This window comes from Schistocerca piceifrons, chromosome 1 (genome assembly GCF_021461385.2).
Source record: "Schistocerca piceifrons isolate TAMUIC-IGC-003096 chromosome 1, iqSchPice1.1, whole genome shotgun sequence".
Lineage (NCBI taxonomy): Eukaryota > Metazoa > Arthropoda > Insecta > Orthoptera > Acrididae > Schistocerca > Schistocerca piceifrons.
In genome coordinates this window covers 492,901,359-492,919,569 of record NC_060138.1, presented here as the reverse complement: position 1 = coordinate 492,919,569, position 18,211 = coordinate 492,901,359, and the positions used below count along the sequence as shown (strand labels likewise).

The window sequence follows — 18,211 nt, the reverse complement described above, 5'->3', positions numbered from 1 at the left end:
GCGCTCATTTGCCGAGACGATAGTTAGCATAGCCTTCAGCTACGTCATTTGCTACGACCTAGCAAGGCGCCAGTACCAGTTACTATTGATACTGTAATAATGTACCGTCAAGACCGACGTTCACCATTTACGGATTAAAGTTAAGTATTCCACCAGCTACGTCCGTTTTTCTAAGGTCTAATTTCCTTGTCCTGTTCCAGACCTCACGCCAGCCTGCGTGAGCTAAAACGCGTGCCTTTCGCCTTCCTCTAGTTTTCCTGGGTTGGCTCTCCTGCCAATCCACAACACTACTTTAGTTACTATTTATTTGGGTTTATTTTACTGGCTATCCATAATTAATTTTTTAAATATATAGGTTACAAGAATACTTTCCTTTCTATGTAAATCCATCTGAAGAGGTTGCTTTAACGCAGCGAAACCGCTGGTGAACAAGTCATGAATTAACAGGTGTTTGCGGTTTTATCCACGTTCACATTACCACGAATTCCAATGGCTGTGGCTGCCTGCATTGTACTGATGTAGGTGAGAAGAAGCAGAAGAGCAGAAGTAAAGTAGTGGATGTGGGATAGTTAAGCTGATACGAGCATTGGCCGAGAAAGACAAGGTCCCACGTTGTAGGCGAAGCCCGACATACAGTTTTAATCTGACAGTAGGTTTTCCGGCAGCATACTGACCTCCCTCGAAGCAGTACATGGACCTGTTGGGCCGCGTGCAGCCCTCATCCGGGATATCCAGCTTGAGTGGCAGCAGGTCCTTGAGGCCGAACTCGTTGAACACCGGGTTCATGCGCAGCAGACCGCCGTAGCCGGCGCGTAGGTGCCTGTAAGTCATACCGGACCACGTCTAAATCTGAACACGTAAACGAGATTATTAACTTTAATAATTAATAATATATTTGCCAATTAGAGTCTGTCATGTCATTTGAATGGTTTCAGGTAACACTACAAAGTGATATGAAAAGGAAGGAACACGCCAAATCAGTGGTAGGGACGTCGGTTGGAAGACCTAGCTGTGGGAGGGCAAGAATAGTTTGTTAATAAAGTCGTCCCGAGGAAACTGCCAAAAGACTGTTAGATATGCATTGTTGGATTCCATACTAAATTAGAATCAAATAGCATAATTAACTAGGTCATACACTCTGAGGAAAAAAGAAAAGAAAATGGCACACCGTGAGGGACTTACCCGAATGGAGCAGAAATCGGTAGATGTCATGTGAATGTACAGACACAAACAATTGATTACAGTTTCAGAAAAATTGGATGATTTATCCTATAGGAAAAGCTTCACAAACTGACAAGTCACTAAATCAACTCTGGCCCTTACACAAGCTGGTATTCGGTTTGGCATTGATAGAGTTCTTGAATGTCTTCTTGACGGATATCGTACCATATTCTGTTCAGTTGGCATGACTTCCATAATGTTCCTAACGTTCGCAATTGTGGTGAGATCCGTGACCTTGCTGCTGGCCAAGGCAGGGTTTGACAAGCACGAAGTGAAGCAGTAGAAACTCTCGCCATGTGGGGCGGGCATTATCGTGCTGAAATGTGAGCCCAGGAGGCTTGCCTACAAGGGGGGAAAAAAACTGTGCTGTAAGAGTGCCGCGGATGACAACCACAGGGATACTGCTATGAAAACAAATGTTCCCTCAGATCATGACTCCTGAGTGTCGCGCTATGTGGCTGGCGACAGTCAGGCTGGTATCAAACCGCTGTCCGGGACGTCTCCAGACGAGTCACCGCTGGTGATCGGGGTCATTTCGAGGCGGGACTCATCAGTGAAGGGAATTCTACTCCAGTCAGTGAGATTCCAGGCTGAAGGCCTGTCTGGATCGTCCCGATTTCCGTCCCATTTGGATAACTCCTTCATGGTGCGACGTTTTTTTCCTTGTCTTAGAATGTATTTAGTACCTATGTAATGATCCTAACGCTGGCATATGCCAACGGCCTTACCGCAGTGGTAACACTGGTTCCCGTCACATCACCGAAATTGAGGGCTGTGGGTCTCGGCTAACACTTGGATAGGTGAGCGTCCAGTCTGTCTATCGTTGTTGGTAAGTGGGGTGCACTCAGCTCTTGTGAGGCAAACTGAGGAGCTACTAGATTGAGAAGGAGCGTAAAGTGACACTTGGCCGGGAGAGCAGTGTGCTGACCACATGTCCCTCCATATCCGCATCCAGTGACGCCTGTGGGCTGAGGATGACACGGCTGACGGTCGGTACCGTTGGGCGTTCATGGCCTTTTCGGGCGTAGTTTAGTTTTTAACACCGGCATAGAGAACTCTCGCCAAAAGTAGTCTGCCAGGATCAAATACAGACCTTCATTTGAAGGAGCAATGTGAATATGCGTCTGGCACAGGACATTTTATGGAAACTAGTGATTCATGGACAATCTGAAAACTGAGGTAATGAGATAATATTAGCGCTTCGCTTCCAATCTGCATTTCATATTTCTCAAACGAAAATGCAAAGGAGGAAAAAATCGTTCTTCATTTTCTTTTGGGAAGAAAAGCAAGAGAAATTGAACGTAAATTTGGCATCAGCCTTGTTGGAATATTAAAACTACAGCTTACTATATAATTCAAGTAAAGGTGAGATTGTCATAATTACTGAGTGGCCCGGTATTACCTTCGTCTTTTAACGTGTTACTAATTCTCGAAATTTAGTAATTCCACAGTTAACTATGACGACAATACCTACTGTGCTGTCACGTCCAAAATCTATGCTACTAAGAGAGTCTACTCACTTACCTGGCAAACTTCTCTGTGACTCCGTATACCGTGTTGCCATCGAGCACGCCAGTTAATGTGTTAAACGGCACCCTGGAGCCTGGAAGCAAGAGTGCAGTAACCATTTAAGTTCCACGTTCTCATGAGACTCTGCAGAACCTCAGACTCCCTTATGTATAATATTATCACATTAGTTTCTGAGAGTAAGGAATATTCGAGGACTGACTGCATATTTCTGCACAGTATATCTCAAGGATCAGAGACTCAGGTAACAGTTGACCACAAGACATTTAATTTAGTGCACAACAATGTACAAAAGACGCGGTTAAAGCGATCCTTAAACTGAAGATACACCACGATAAAGAAGTAAGAAACCAGAAAAATGGGATTAGGGCGAGCACCGACGAATGTAGGCAGTCAGTAGTTTGCTTTCTTCAGTTGCCGATGGAGCTTTTCGGCTTACCGAGTCTGCAGCCGGGCCTCGCCCCGGGGAAACCTCTGACGAAATCCTGGCAGCGGACGTTGAACAGGCTGTAGAAGTAGTCGTCTTCTGGAATGAGGATGTCCAAGCAGTAGGGGTTGCGCAGGTGCGGCGGGCGGTGGCAGCACTCCTCTGGTTCGTTGCGGTTAATGGGGTCTGCAACAGAAATGACTCACGGTCAAAACCAAAGATTCTCGAACCCATTTTGCAGTGCGTCGCTGAATGGCTTACTCTTAAAATTTCGAAATCGTAGTTTCCAACAACAGTCAAGCAACCTTATTATTAAAGCACTCCGTCTTCAGGCCACAAGTGGCCCATCGGGACCATCGGATCGCCGTGTCATCCTCTGGTGAGGATGCGGATAGGAGGGGCGTGTGGTCAGCACACCGCTCTCCCGGTCGTTATGATGGTTTTCTTTGACCGGAGCCGCTACTATTCGGTCGAGTAGCTCCTCAATTGGCATCACGAGGCTGAGTGCACCCCGAAAAATGGCAACAGCGCATGGCGGCCTGGATGGTCACCCATCCAAGTGCCGGCCACGCCCGACTGCGCTTAATTTCGATGATCTTACGGGAACCGGTGTATCCACTGCGGCAAGGCCGTTGCCTAACCTTATTATTAGGGGCAGTCAAATGAAAACGAGACAAATCGGAAAAAAGTAAGTAAAGTGTTTCTTATTTCAAAAGTAAAACCATAAGTGTTAATACATTTATCCACCGTGCGACAAAATGGCCAATGCCTTCACAGAAAAATGTACGCGGTTGCCTATGGAACCATGACTGTACCCAGCAAAACTACGGCCACGAATGTATTTCTTTGTGGCTCCAAAACAATAGAAATCACATTCACGATACCGTCCTGATATCTCCCCACGCCATTTCCACATTTTTGGAGCAGTGAAGAAACACATTCGTCGTCGTTGACTTGCGTCGGACCAGGAGGTGCACACCTGGGCAGAATCTTGGTTACATAACCAACAGAACACTTGTCCATGAAGACACTGACCGTCTTGTCGCATTATGGGGTAAATGTGGTCACAGTTAGGGCTATTACTTTTGAAATAATTAGCAGTTTACTTATTTTTACCATCTGTGTCGTTTTCGTTTGACTGTCCCTTAAGGACCTATGCCTCCGATACACACGTCATGTGGTTATATTGACAGTATTATTAGAGGAATTTGGGATTACACAGAGACTTACTGGTTGTCGTTCCTGCCACTGGTCATCCATAGATGAAACAGAAAGATTTTGAAATGATACTGATGCACTGAGTCCTTCATCACGGCAGTATGTAATGGTTGGCAGAATACTGATAAATGTATTTATATCGCTGCAATGAGACTTGAGAGCAAAAGGCCTGAGGGAAAGAGGGCATACCGCCTGCAATACGACCTGTTGTAAGAACTGAGGTGTTGAAACCGACGTTCGGGTAGATGACAGCTTTACTGCGAAACAACCCGCAATCTCGACTCCAGCGTATTGTAGCCAATCTGAATACGAGAGTTAATGACAGAGTTTTGATTAATCAAACTGTGACTGAGAAACTTAGCGATGGAGTTAATCCTTCCGTAGTGTGACACATTTTTACCAAAGATGGGTGACTCGGCGCAGCCCGTGGTTGTGGAAGTCTGCATATTTGGCGATTCAGCAAACTTTCTACTCCGAAAATCACCTCATCGTCATTGCGGAAATACGTGCCACGCAATGGTTTCTTCGTCCACGGAAAGAGGAAGAAGTCACGGAGTGTCATGAAGAATAGTAAGGGTCGTGAGGAAGAATAAGTCCTGGGTAGAATGACGTGGAACTGTGGCGTGGAGCAAAACCACCTTCTTAGACAACTTCCCGCAATGCTTCGTCTTGACAGTCTCCCGTTAACTAGTCGGGAAACACATTGCCTAAAAGCGATGTGGCGGTCACTTCTCCACTTACAATAAAGCACGTATCTTGTCCATAGGTGCCTATTTAACTGTCGAAATTTCTGTAGTACGTTTCTGTGACAGTTTCTCTTTTAGAAGCATAATCTGTTAGCACTGCACCAAACTAGTGTCTACAAATAAATAAAACAAGAATTAAATTAACATACACTGTCATCTTGGCCGATAATTGTTCGTCTTCACATTTTCGGGCGATAGTAAATCAAAATATTTCCATTCCTTGGTTCGGGACTATCTCTCGTAGTCATACTGATGCTCTTAGGGCTTCTCCATCGCGGTTAGCTGGGTAAATAAGTCATTTGCATTTGCATTTCAACTGCTGCTCCGACTCGGCTCGCAATTTGAGTGTGTGCGAAAAGTTGCGGAACCCTGCAGGCGGCGACGTTTGCCACTGTCCAATTGCTGAAAACTGATGCGTGACCATTTCCGCTTTTTCCACAGTAACCTCATTTATATGATGTCGGTCTTTGAGCACCAGAACCTCCACTTCTCTAACGATTCCTGGTTCTAAACAGAAACATGTTCTGCCACTTCCCTTTTACAACGAGACCGCGCCTACTCGTCGTTATCGATCTCTTCCAAATTGGTGATACAAGCAGGGTTTGGCCAGAAATGAAAGTGACAGAAGGGGGAGTTCCAGATGGCCAAGGATGTAGAAAAAACAGCATTTCGGCGGCGTCGATAGAGGCATGATCTACTTACGTTAGCGTAATTTTTCATGCAGCGGTTGGCGCACAGAACGGAGTCAGTGGATCGTGAGGCAGAGTCCCTAGGCGGAAACTTCTTTTATTTTTTATCTTTTACGTCACTTCCGCCGGAAATAAACCGAAAATGAACAAAGTAAGCCACTCGTATATAGCGCAGTATGCTGTAACCCTCTCTGGAAAATTATGGCGAACAGTATATGTATGCCTGCAAGAGAGTACTGGCTCTTGCGTACCACAGATTCAAGAAACGGTGGGTGAGCACGTGGCAAAATATAGAAATCTCGTCATTACTTCTTCAAAATCTGGGAAACTTACAACACCGTCACATAAAACTTTTTTGCCTGATGTGATGAAGACTTACGTGCAGTAGAACAAATTTCTTCTGTTAATCGGATCTACAACTATACTACGAGAATTTTTGAGATGAAGGACGATTGCCATCGTGCAGTATTAAAGTGATCCAACCAGATGCATTTCGTTAGTGCAATTCTACGAAGTCTGTTTATACGATCAGATAAGGAATTCAACCAAAAACCTTAAAAACTGCTCTTAACGAGAGAGAAAAAGAAATCACATCACGAAAAAACTGCATTAAAATACATTCCATTGTACATCACCAGCACATGATACACGCTCTGCTCCCAAAACTGTGCAATGAATATAGACTATGTTTGTTTTCTACAGAATCTTTAGAACAAACATAGAATTGTAAAAATGCGGCGTTTATAATGTGTGTAAAATGAGAAAATTACTGATTACCCTGTTTTTACGATGAATCCTACTCCAGTAAGAGTAAATCATCAACGGTTAATGAAAGTATCTAATAATAAAAGTATTCCAGAAACTTATTCCAGTCCAATATTTTCCTTTGCCTTCTCTTTTCATGCCTTTTATGAAATTATTAATAAGTACGATACTAGTCGGGCAGCAGCATCCGGTTGAGAAACAAGCAGCAACAGGAAAGTAACCGATTTTGTGACATTTTACGAGTTCCTAACCAGGAAATAATTGTACAGTTTCATCGGTGTGCTAGGATAGTTAAGTTTCTTAAGATTCTCTGTGTTAATTTAATATTTAACGGACATAACTCTCGCGTTTTCGTTTGTATCGGAAAGTAAACCAATTTTGTGACATATTACAAGTTCCAAATAACGAGCGAATTATTTAGTCGCACCTGAGTGCTTTAGTAGTTCAGTTTTTGAATCTCTGCTTGTTAATCTACTTTATTAGACACAGTTATTGCGTTTTCCTCTGTGTCTACAGTAGAGTTCCGCAGCGCGTGTCGATAGTCCTTCTTGTCTGTGTAGTGTAGTTTTCCACGGTCTTTAGTATGGATAAGGACTGTGATTGCTGTGTGTGGATGCGAGCCGAGTTGGTGACACTTCGCTCCCAGCACCAGGCTGTGATGGCTTCGGTTACACAGCTTAAAGCTGCAGTGGATGGGCGTCATTGTTGTGGGTGGCTGTGAGGATCCAACGGACGTCCAGCACGCTGATCGGTCTGTACCAGTGGCCAGCTCAGCTACTGCTCGCACTGAGATTGACGCCTCATCCGTGGTCTAGTGGGAGGTCGCTTCAGGGGGCGGCGGGTGGCGAAAGACTTCCTAGGGGGCACACTAAGGCCTCCCCGGTTAGACTGACAAACAGGTTCCAAGTGCTGTCTTTGGCTGATACCGTCGCTGAGCCAGATGTCGTCGTCTGTCCTGTTTCAGAGGAAACCTCTCAGCCTGCAAGATCTGGGCAACCACAGAGGGTGCGATTATTGGCAGTTGGGAGCTCCAATGATAGGTGCATTATGGGGCCCTCATGGAGGGAAAGAAAGCCAATGTGCACTACGTTTGCATACCGGGTGGAGTCATTCCAGACGTGGAACGGGTCCTTCTCGATGCCTTGAGGCAGGTAGTGGCTCTCGTCAGTAACAATGATATGTGTCGCTTTGGATCGGAAGAGATTCCTTATTATTTCGAGCGGCTTGTAATGTCCCCTTAGGAAAAATTAATGATGTGCTGATAAACCTCTACGTTATTTGATTTTCAAACAGCTGAGCAGAACTGAACGCACTCAGACATTACTGTCTTTACTTATTCTGATCAACACTAAACTGACACACAGTATTTTTAGCGCAACGCAGTCTGACTTTCAATAATCTCTACAAAAGAATGGCCCTGACTAACAACAACCTAGACCTTTCATGCAATACAGCGAGCGCCAATACTACCAGCTAAATAAAAGATTCTAACTACTGAAGTCACTAACTACTGATAGGCATAGTTAGCAAATGAAAGATTTTGATAGAGAACAAACAATGTATTTACCTTAATAGTGTTCAAAATACAGGGTGATTCAAAAAGAATACCACAACTTTAAAAATGTGTATTTAATGAAAGAAACATAATATAACCTTCTGTTATACATCATTACAAAGAGTATTTAAAAAGGTTTTTTTTTCACTCAAAAACAAGTTCAGAGATGTTCAATATGGCCCCCTCCAGACACACGAGCAATATCAACCCGATACTCCAACTCGTTCCACACTCTCTGTAGCATATCAGGCGTAACAGTTTGGATAGCTGCTGTTATTTCTCGTTTCAAATCATCAATGGTGGCTGGGAGAGGTGGCCGAAACACCATATCCTTAACATACCCCCATAAGAAAAAATCGCAGGGGGTAAGATCAGGGCTTCTTGGAGGCCAGTGATGAAGTGCTCTGTCACGGGCTGCCTCGGGTAGTTTGGTTTTCAGCCTAGTCAACAGCGCCTCAAGCGAACAAATGTACAACTAAATGAAACTTTATAGCTCCCTTAATTCGCCGACAGATAGTGCTTAGCTCTGGTTTTTTGTCGTTGCAGAGTTTTAAATTCCTAAAGTTGTGGTATTCTTTTTGAATCACCCTGCATATAATATATATATATATATATATATATCAGTTCATGACATCCAGTCTTATAAATTTACTGTCTCTGATAGACACACGTCCAGATCATCCGCTCTCAAAACTCCGCTATCTCTCTCCCCACATCCACCACTGCTGGCGGCTCACCTCCAACTGCGCAACGCTACGTGCTATTCACATCCAACTACCCAACACTACAATGGAGAATATTTCAACAATGCCAACCAGCCACAGACTGCACACAGCACAGTCAGTGATTTTCGTATAGAGCGCTACGTGGTGTTACCAACATAAAAACCTAAACAGCCTACTTACAGGCTGACAGAAGTGATAAAAGCTGTCAGTCTTGCTTGCAAGATGAAAGCAGAGCCCACCATTTGCAGCATAGTCGACAGGGTCGATTGCGGACCTCTCGTACAGAGACGAGTGGAGGGCCTGAATCAGAGGCTCAGACGATTCTGCAACCGCGTAGGCTGCAGATTTCTCGCCATATGGTGGTACGATTTTGGGATCAACTGAACAGGTCAGGGGCCACTAATCGCAGGAAGCGGCTACACGGGTAGTAGGGTCTGTGTGGCGTGGACTGGGCGCTTTTTTTAGGTTACAGGGCCTTGGGAAAACATAAAAAGAGCTTCAGTCTCAAAGGGTGCAGGTCGAACACAGGAGAAACGCCGATACAGGAACCATCGGTATACAGTTGTAAATTGTTGTAGCTGTCTTGGGAAAGTACCAGAGCTCCAAGCGCTAATAGAAAGCACTGATGCTCAAATCGTTATATGCACTGAGAGCACATTAGATCTGGAGATAAGTTCAGCCGAAATTTTTATGAAGAACCTGATGGTGTTCAGAAAGGATAGGTTAATACAGTTGGCAGTGGCGTGTTTGTTGCCTTTAGAAGTAGTTTATCTTGTTGCGAAATTGATGTAGATAGTTCCTGTGAGTTAGTATGGACAGAGGTCATTCTTGGCAACCGGAATAAAATAAAAATTTGATTCTTTTCCGACAATTATAGTTGGTGGTGACTTTAATTTAATTTCGATATGTTGGCGAAAATACATGTTTAAATCTGGAGGTACGCATAAAACATCATCCGAAATTGAGCTAAACGAATTCTCTGAAAATTATTTCGGGCAGTTCGTTCATGGGGCCATATGAATAGTGAACGGTTTTGAAAACACAGTTGACCTCTCAGCAACAAATAATCCCGAGCTAATAACGAGCATCAAAACGGGTTCATGGTTGTTGCAGCGAGACTGAATGTTGTAACTTCCAGATCCTCCAAAAATAAGAGATTTTGCTCGTATGCGAAGTACGCTAGCGGCAAGACGCAATCAATGCCTTCTCTGAGCGATAGCAATGGAAATACTAACGACGAGCCGGCCGGGGTGGCCAAGCGGTTCTAGGCGCTACAGTCTGGAACCGCGCTACCGCGACGGTCGCAGGTTCGAATCCTGCCTCGGGCATGGATGTGTGTGACGTCCTTAGGTTACTTAGGTTTAAGTAGTTCTAAGTTCCAGGGGACTGATGACCTCAGCAATTAAGTTCCATAGTGCTCAGGGCCATTTGAACCATTTTTTGAACTAACGACGATAGTGCTGCCAAAGCAGAATTACTAAACACAGCCTTCAGAACTTGCTTCACCAAAGAAGTCGAAGTAAATATTCCAGATCTCGAAATAAGAACAGCTGACAACAAGAATAACTTAGAAGTAGATACCCTCGGAGTGGTGAAGCAACTTAAATCACTTAATAAAATTAAGTCTTCCGGTCCTTACTATATACCTATTAGGTTCCTTCCAGAGTATGCTCTTGCGGTACCTCCATATTTAACAATCACAACGCTCGCTCGACCAAAGATCCGTACCCAAAAAGTGGAAAGTTGCATAATTCACGCCAATATTCAAGAAAGGTAGTAGGATTAATGTACTAAATTATAGTTCCGTATCATTAACGTCGATATACATCAGGATTTTGGAGCATACGCTATGAATTACTTCGAGGAGAACGGTCTATTGACACACAGTCAACACGGATTTAGGAAACATCGTCATTGTGAAACACAACTAGTAGCTCTTTAGTCACACGATACGTTGAGTGTTATTTACAAGGGATTTCAGATTGATTCCGTATTTCTAGATTTCCAGAAGGATGTTGACACTGTATCACACAAGCGGCTTGTAAAGAAATTAAGTGCTTAAGGAATATCGTCTGAGTTACGTGAGCCGGCCGGGGTGGCCGAGCGGTTCTAGGCGCTACAGTCTGGAACCGCGCGACCGCTAAGGTCGCAGGTTCCAATCCTGCCTCGGGCATGGATGTGTGTGATGTCCTTAGGTTAGTTAGGTTTAAGTAGTTCTAAGTTCTCGGGGACTGATGACCTCAGATGTTAAGTCCCATAGTGCTCAGAGCCTTTTGAACCATTTTTGAGTTACGTGACTGGATTCGTGATTGCCTATCAAATAGGTGACAGTTCGTAGTAACTGATGGAAAGTCATCGAGTAGAACAGAAGTGATTTCCGGCGCTCCCCAAGATGATTTTATAGAGCCTCTGGTGTTTCTTGTATGTATAAATGGTGCACGAGACAATCTGAGCAGCAGATGATGCTGTCATTTATAGTGTAGTAAAGTCATCAGAAGATCAAAACGTATTGCAAAACGACTTAGAAAAGATATCTGTGTGGCGCAAAAATTGGCAATTGACCCTAAATAATGAAAAGTTTGAGACCATCCACATGAGTGCTAGAAGGAAGTCGTTAGACTACAATTATGAATAACTTAAACCGGAAAGAACACATAGAGAATGTTGTGGAAAGGGAGACCAAAGACTGCGCTTTTTCTTGCCAGAACGCCTGTACTGCTGCGCGGTCTGAAATCCTTACCAGGTAGAATTAACGGAGTACATCGAGCAAGTTCGAAGATGAGTATTGCGAAATAGGGGACAGAGTGACACTGACATGATACAGGATTTGGGGTGGACATAATTAAAACAGAGGCGTTTTTAATTGCGATGGAATCTTCCCACGAAATTTATACCACCAACTTCCTCCTCCGAATGAGAAAATATCTTGTTAACACCGATCTACGTAGGGAGAAAATATGATCATAATAAAATAAGAGAAATCAGAGTTCACACAGAGAGATATAGGTGTTCGTTTTTTTCGCGCGCTGTTCGAGATTCGAATAATAGAGAATTATGGTGAAGGTGGTTCGATAAACCAACTGCCAGACACTTAAGTGTGATTCACGGAGTATTCATATAGGTGTAGATGCAGATCTAGATACGATACCATGTAGTGAAAATTTTCGGTTTATTTGCAGTATATGTAACCTAAAAATCGAAAACAAAAAGAAAAATGTCCACATAAGGGTTCGACTGTACGACCCATGGATACCGTTCTGTACTCTTCCCGCTGTGTTAACCGCTGCTTGGAAACTGTGGCAGAGAGGTCAAGTGGAGACAGCTTTGAGTGAAGCCAGGACAGCTGTTGGGAACCTGGGAAGCGTCTTTGGTGCCAGAAAAACATTATTAGGGTTCAATCATTTATGCACAATGTTTACAAGTCGTCGCTCTTCCGCACGAGCCTAGGCTTTTGCTCATTCAGCTGCGCCTTGATTTCTTGCTGATGTCTGCCCAGTCAGCTCAGCAGTCAAAAGCCCAGAATACGATATTAACGACCCTGAAGCCACTTGGAGTTGCTGGCGAGCAGGGGCGGCCGTTTCCCACACGGAGTGATGTTGCATTGGTTGTCTGGAGTCTCCTCAGTCGCACTCTGAATTCTATGATGACCTATGATAATCCATCTGTGAAGCACCTGTTTTGGTAGTCATGTGGTCAGTTGACCTCCTCCCTACCACCTGGTAGGTTTCAGCATCTGGAGGACATTGAGTGTTGAACAGGAACATTGAACCCAAGAAGCCATGTTGCTGGCTCATGCGCTGAAATTCAGTGCTGGCAGTACCCTACTAACCCTGCTGTTGCCAGAAGAAAGTCAGTTTCTCCATCAACAGATGGTGAGCAGCAAGCAGCATGCAGTTCACCAAGCAAAGATCATCATCTTGAGTACATAGACTGTGCTGGAGCATCTAGCTCATAGATTCACTACAGTGTTGCAATCATGGAATCGAGAGCTATTACTGTGAATGCCCTCAATCCCAATGATCAACTCATCTCGAGGGCTGGAACGCTGGAGTATTTATAGGGGTAAGGGTGAGGCTATGACGTGAGGCTCAGTTCGTAATGATCACATGTGTTCTAATTCTGCTATATTGCCCTAACAGGCTGTTAACTGCCGCGTCCGTTCCTTACTACGTGTTCTGGTGTAAAAGATAGGAGTTTCTTGCACCATGTCTTATGAGCTAACGGATATGACTGTTTCCCATCCTTTGGTTTCTGTCTCCGTCTTCTATCTGATAAATGCATATTCTCACTCAGAAGAGGGTATCGTAACGTGTCGAGGGCCTGACCCACTCACAACATACTGGCTCTTTCCTGCTTCCTACTCTGTCTCTGGCATGGATACGTTGATGAGGTTTAATAATAATTTAAAATTTTCTACCCCTTACTATCCAGTGTCGTAACACTATGTTAAAAAAAATGGCTGATGCCACGCCCAACCTGCGCCGAAAATGCTATTTTCTCTAAAAGCTTTGTCATCGGGAGCTTCGACTTCTTTCACTCTCATTTCCGGCGAAGACCTGCAAATACCATACATTTGGACAAAACAGATGATGACAATTATGCGCGGACCCCTGTTAGTCATTCATCCTTGTTATGCTGTCACCTAACCGCTAGGTTATGCCGTACATTTCTGGCAGCTCAGCATGAATTTTTTGCAGCGTTGTTCCTCAACAAATGCCGAAAACGAAGTACTGCACGATACATAACTATATCCCTGGCTGCGCCATTTTGTTTTGTTTGCTCTAGCAGTGTGCCGTGGTAGTGTGGCAATGGATTTCATTGCGATCTAGGACCGTGGACATGTGCCGCAAACAAACAAAGAAATTAATTGGTTCAAATGGCACTGAGCACTATGAGTCTTAACTTCTGAGGTCATCATTCCCCTAGAACTTAGAACTACTTAAACCTAACTAACCTAAGGACATCACACACACCCATGCCCCAGGCAGGATTCGAACCTGCGACAGTAGCGGTCGCGCGGTTCCAGACTGTAGCGCCTAGAACAGCTCGGTCAGCCCGGCCGGCAGAGATTAATTGAGTAACTTTATTTTTTGAGCTGATAATTAAAATATTGTGTCTAAATCTCGTATTAGTCATCAGTACTGCTGGTGTGATTAAAACTTAGTTGTTTTTAGCTGTATGTAGTATGAATTTTTAATTAAAAATTCGTCTATGGAACATCGTTATCCATGAGATCACCATTTTGAACTGTTCGGCTGCCGAACGATTTCTGCAGAGGTAATGCTATTTCACTAGATATTTGAAGTTTGTTTTGCTACGGCATACATTTTCTGCAATTAGGCGGAGCGCGGGGAAGCCGCGTGGTGTAGGGCGCTTTACCACGGTTCCCAACCCCCCCCCCCCCCCCCCACCCGACAGTCGGGAGATTCGAGTCCTCCCTCGGGCATGGGTGTGTGTGGGGTGTATGTGTTGTCCTTAGCGTAAGTTAGTTTAAGTTAGATTATGTAGTGTGTAAGCTTAGGGAGCGATGATCTCAGCAGTCTGGCCCCATAGGATCAGATTTTTATGACTGAATGTTGAACTCTTTTATGACCAAATCACATCTGTATTAATGAGAAACAACGGTATTTTTTGTCGTAGTGTTGTTGCTGTTGGTATCACAATATCTCAGATTGTGACGAAAATATCTCTGATAACATTTCATCAGTGAATATGAATACTGTCAAGGAGAGGTGAAAACGCCGACCAAGATTATTGTGGGTGACACAACATTATACGTATTATCCATAACCTTCCAATTTCTTGTCGTTCTGCTGAAGCGAACTGTTATTACTTCTTGAGAAACCAGTAAATATATTGTGATATTGTTCTGTTAAATTTATCAGCCGAACTCCATAAATCTTTGATGAAGTCGACAGTCGCTTCTCAACAAATGCGCTTCCCTGTCGAAGGTTTAAGGTGAAAATTTGGAATTTTTATTCTTGTAGCAGTATACCAGTAACGAAAAACGTAGCCACTCACGTTCTTACTTCACTTCAGTGATATCCGCTATTTACAGGTCTAGCTGTAAACAATACATGATTAAAACTCCAATTCACTATTACAGTTATTGGAGTAAATCTAAAAATAAATAGCGGTGTTTGATCTAGAGCTATTCTTTCTGATCACATATTAATTGCTGTTGTAATAAAATTTACTGCCCCAAGAATAGATGAAACACCTCCTATCCTCTTCTTTGACATTTAAGTCCCTAGGTAAAAACTATTAGCGGCTACAATAAACTAATCTGTGTCATGCAATTGATAATGCCTTGAAGGGTTGAAAGTAGCTTTTTTTCACTTTGTGCATGACTACTAAGTATTAAGTGCGAGACACGTTTAACTTTGGAATATTCAAATGTTATTATTTAATTACTGTTTTTTTTTATTATTTCATTTCAGTATCTAAAATACCTGTTATATCGGTAGGTATGGGTATACCTGGTAGGTAAGATCTGGTAGAAAATTCGACGTCATTTTTTGGCCAAACTGAGGAAATTTAAGGTTTCTACCAGCTCAAGCTGAGTCCCATTCAAAGGTTAATTTCACCAGGCGCAAGACTTCTGTACAGTCTTGAAGAGTAAATAAAACTCTGAAAGGGTTATGAGGCACAAACGGATGGCTCATTTTTTAATGGTGTTCCAACTCAAGGAATTTTCAGTTAGAACGTAAAGGCACCCACTTGCAATCCTTGATGTCATAAGTGAAAAGGTTTTGAATATTGATGTCGACTTCAATTTATGAAATTTTCTTAAGTTACAAGTTTCCATGAGTTCAGATATAGCTAGAGTCCTATTTAACAACAGGTAGAAATAATGATACCATCGGAAATTCGTTCCGAGAATTCTTTAGCTCAGAGCAGGCGAGAGGAACAAGAAACTCTGGAATCGAATTTTAAGTGATTTCATTCCATCCGATAGTTGTTCTGTGGAAAATGTAACAGAATTGACAAGAGGGAGGAACTGCAGTGATCTCGTATTTCATACGCCAGAGATACTATTATGATCATTGCTTGACTTATGTCTTCTCCTTGTACAGGGATGTCTTTGGTTCAGTGTCGTAGCGATACCGTGACCGATGAGTAAACACTGTCGTAATATACTATCAATGAGGTCTCTTCATTTTAATACGCAGCAATTACACGATCACCACTTACATTCGACAAAATCGTGCAATAACTACATACAGATGGCAGGTGGCAGTACTAGAAGGGAAGGGTACATAAAACGTGTCGGGAGACGCGGGAGAACAGCACAGTCGTTGTCGTAATGTGGAAACGAAGCGACGTATCTGACGTCCAAAAGGGCGTGCTCATTAGCTTTCGGGGCAAGGTTGGAAGCATTTCCGAAAGGGCTAAGTTTCTAAACTGTTCGCGTGTAGCTGATGGTAAAGTATACACTGCAGAGCAAAACGTCGCTATCCAAAACCGGCGCCGAAGCTTCGGAGATGTATACGGGCGAATAGACGTGCAGCTGTTGAGCAACTGATCGGCCAGATGAACCAAGGGGGTATAAGCAGTGTCTCTTCAACGAGCGTTCAGCGAAAGTTGCTGCGGGTGGGCGTCCGCAGCAAGCGCTTGGTTCATGCACCCATGCCGACTACTGTTCATCGGTGACGAAAGCTAGAATTTGCACGGCAATACCGCAATTGGACGTCCACTGAATGGCGAAAGATGGTCTTTACAGATGACTCACTATTTATGATCCATCGGTGTGTGGAGCGTGAAGCGTCTGAAAGGAAGCAAGGAGTGAGCGTTATGGTCTGTGGAATGTTTTTGTGCCATTAGTTGGGTGATCTCGTTATTCTGGAAGCAGATTGGATCCAAACAAGTATGCATCTATCCTTGAAGGCCATGTCCACACCTTTATGAAGTTTGTTTTTCATCGGCATGACGGCATCTATCAGCAGAACAATGCAACGTGTCACAACAGCTGACAGTCTACGTGCAAGATCGAAGAGTACCAGGGTGAGTTTACTGTACTCCCTTAGCTATCAAACTCCTCGGATTTAAACCCAATCAAGAATCTGTGGGACCACCTCGATCGGACTGTTCGCGCCACGGGTCCTCAACCAAGAAACCTTATGCAGCTGTCTATTCGACTGGAGTCAGCGTGGCTCCACATTACTTTCGGTAGCTTCGAGACCCTCCCTCACTGATCTCTTCCAGAACACCCTGCAGCGGTCATTCCGGGTTTCGACAGGCGATAACATTAATGCGACTGGGCAGCGTATTTCTCGTCTGTCGTACATAAAGAACACGGCTATGTGAGTGATTCAAGGTTTTATGAGAGTGTAACACCACTTACAAAGCGTTAAGACGTATTGTTGGAGCAGAAGAAAATATTAGAGGAGGATTTTTTTTATTAGAAAAGGTCAGTTCTTAATAATGGTGTTCCTACTCTTCTGGGGAAAGGGAGGGCGTAAGGAGAATGATAATGTTGGGAAGAGAATTCGGATTAAATTTTCAGACAAAGTTTTTTTTTAATAAAATTTGTCTGATTACAGAGAGTATGTAAATCCGTCTGTTTCATCATCAATCCTTCGATTAGTTAGCAGCTGTCCATCTGGGCCTCTTAGAAGCTAACTTCTTCAGTTCTTCATAATCAGACACTCCTGCAGTATTTGCAACTTGTTTTTAAAATGACAGTCGCGATCTCCCCCGGGCTAACTTTCCATGTAATGTTCCATGTAGGACATTTAAAACGAACTGGCTGTGTCGTATTATTTTCTCAGTAAACTCGTGTCGTCTTCGCGCTGTTGTTCTCCTAAGTGACCTTTTTTCGTCACTTCTTTGCAAGACTCCTTGGTTGGTGGTTATATCTACCCATTTTAACAGCCACCAGCAGTACCATACTTCAAATCCTTGAAGAGATTTCATTTTCGCTTATTGTTCGCATTCCTTACTTCCTAAATATCTGTATAATCTTGTATCTTTTATTTTATTTCCTCTGATTTTTATGTTTACTTCTTCTGATTCAGCACAAGCGTACTGCTGTCTCTTTTTACTTTATTTAGACTTTTTGTTTCTGCATTTTTTCTGATACCTGTACTCTGTTATTGTATGTTCTTTGTAAATGCTGAACGGGGAGGAGACGCTGCAAACTTGTCTAACACCTTTAAGAATTCTAGCTTCTCTTTGTACATTTCTCACCTTTAGGATTGCTGTTTGTTCCTTGTGTAATTCTTTATTTATTCTTAGTCTAGTTTAATGATTTTTAGAATTACCATCAGTTTGTTCCAGGCTGACAGTGCCAAATGTTTTCCTGGAGTCTACGAAAGTTATGTAAATTTTTCTGTTGA

General features: G+C 43.4%; 1 protein-coding gene across 1 annotated transcript in view; it reads right to left on the bottom strand.

Moving 5' to 3' along the window:
• Positions 1-18,211, bottom strand: part of LOC124795817 (peroxidase-like) — a 285,537-nt gene that overhangs the window by 73,175 nt on the left and 194,151 nt on the right. Inside the window, exons 7-9 of the mRNA XM_047259901.1 lie at positions 3,188-3,361; positions 2,746-2,824; positions 675-820 (exon numbers count right to left, since the gene is read on the bottom strand). Of these exons, the coding sequence (XP_047115857.1) occupies positions 675-820; positions 2,746-2,824; positions 3,188-3,361 (399 nt within the window). The remainder of the gene's footprint in view (positions 1-674; positions 821-2,745; positions 2,825-3,187; positions 3,362-18,211) is intronic.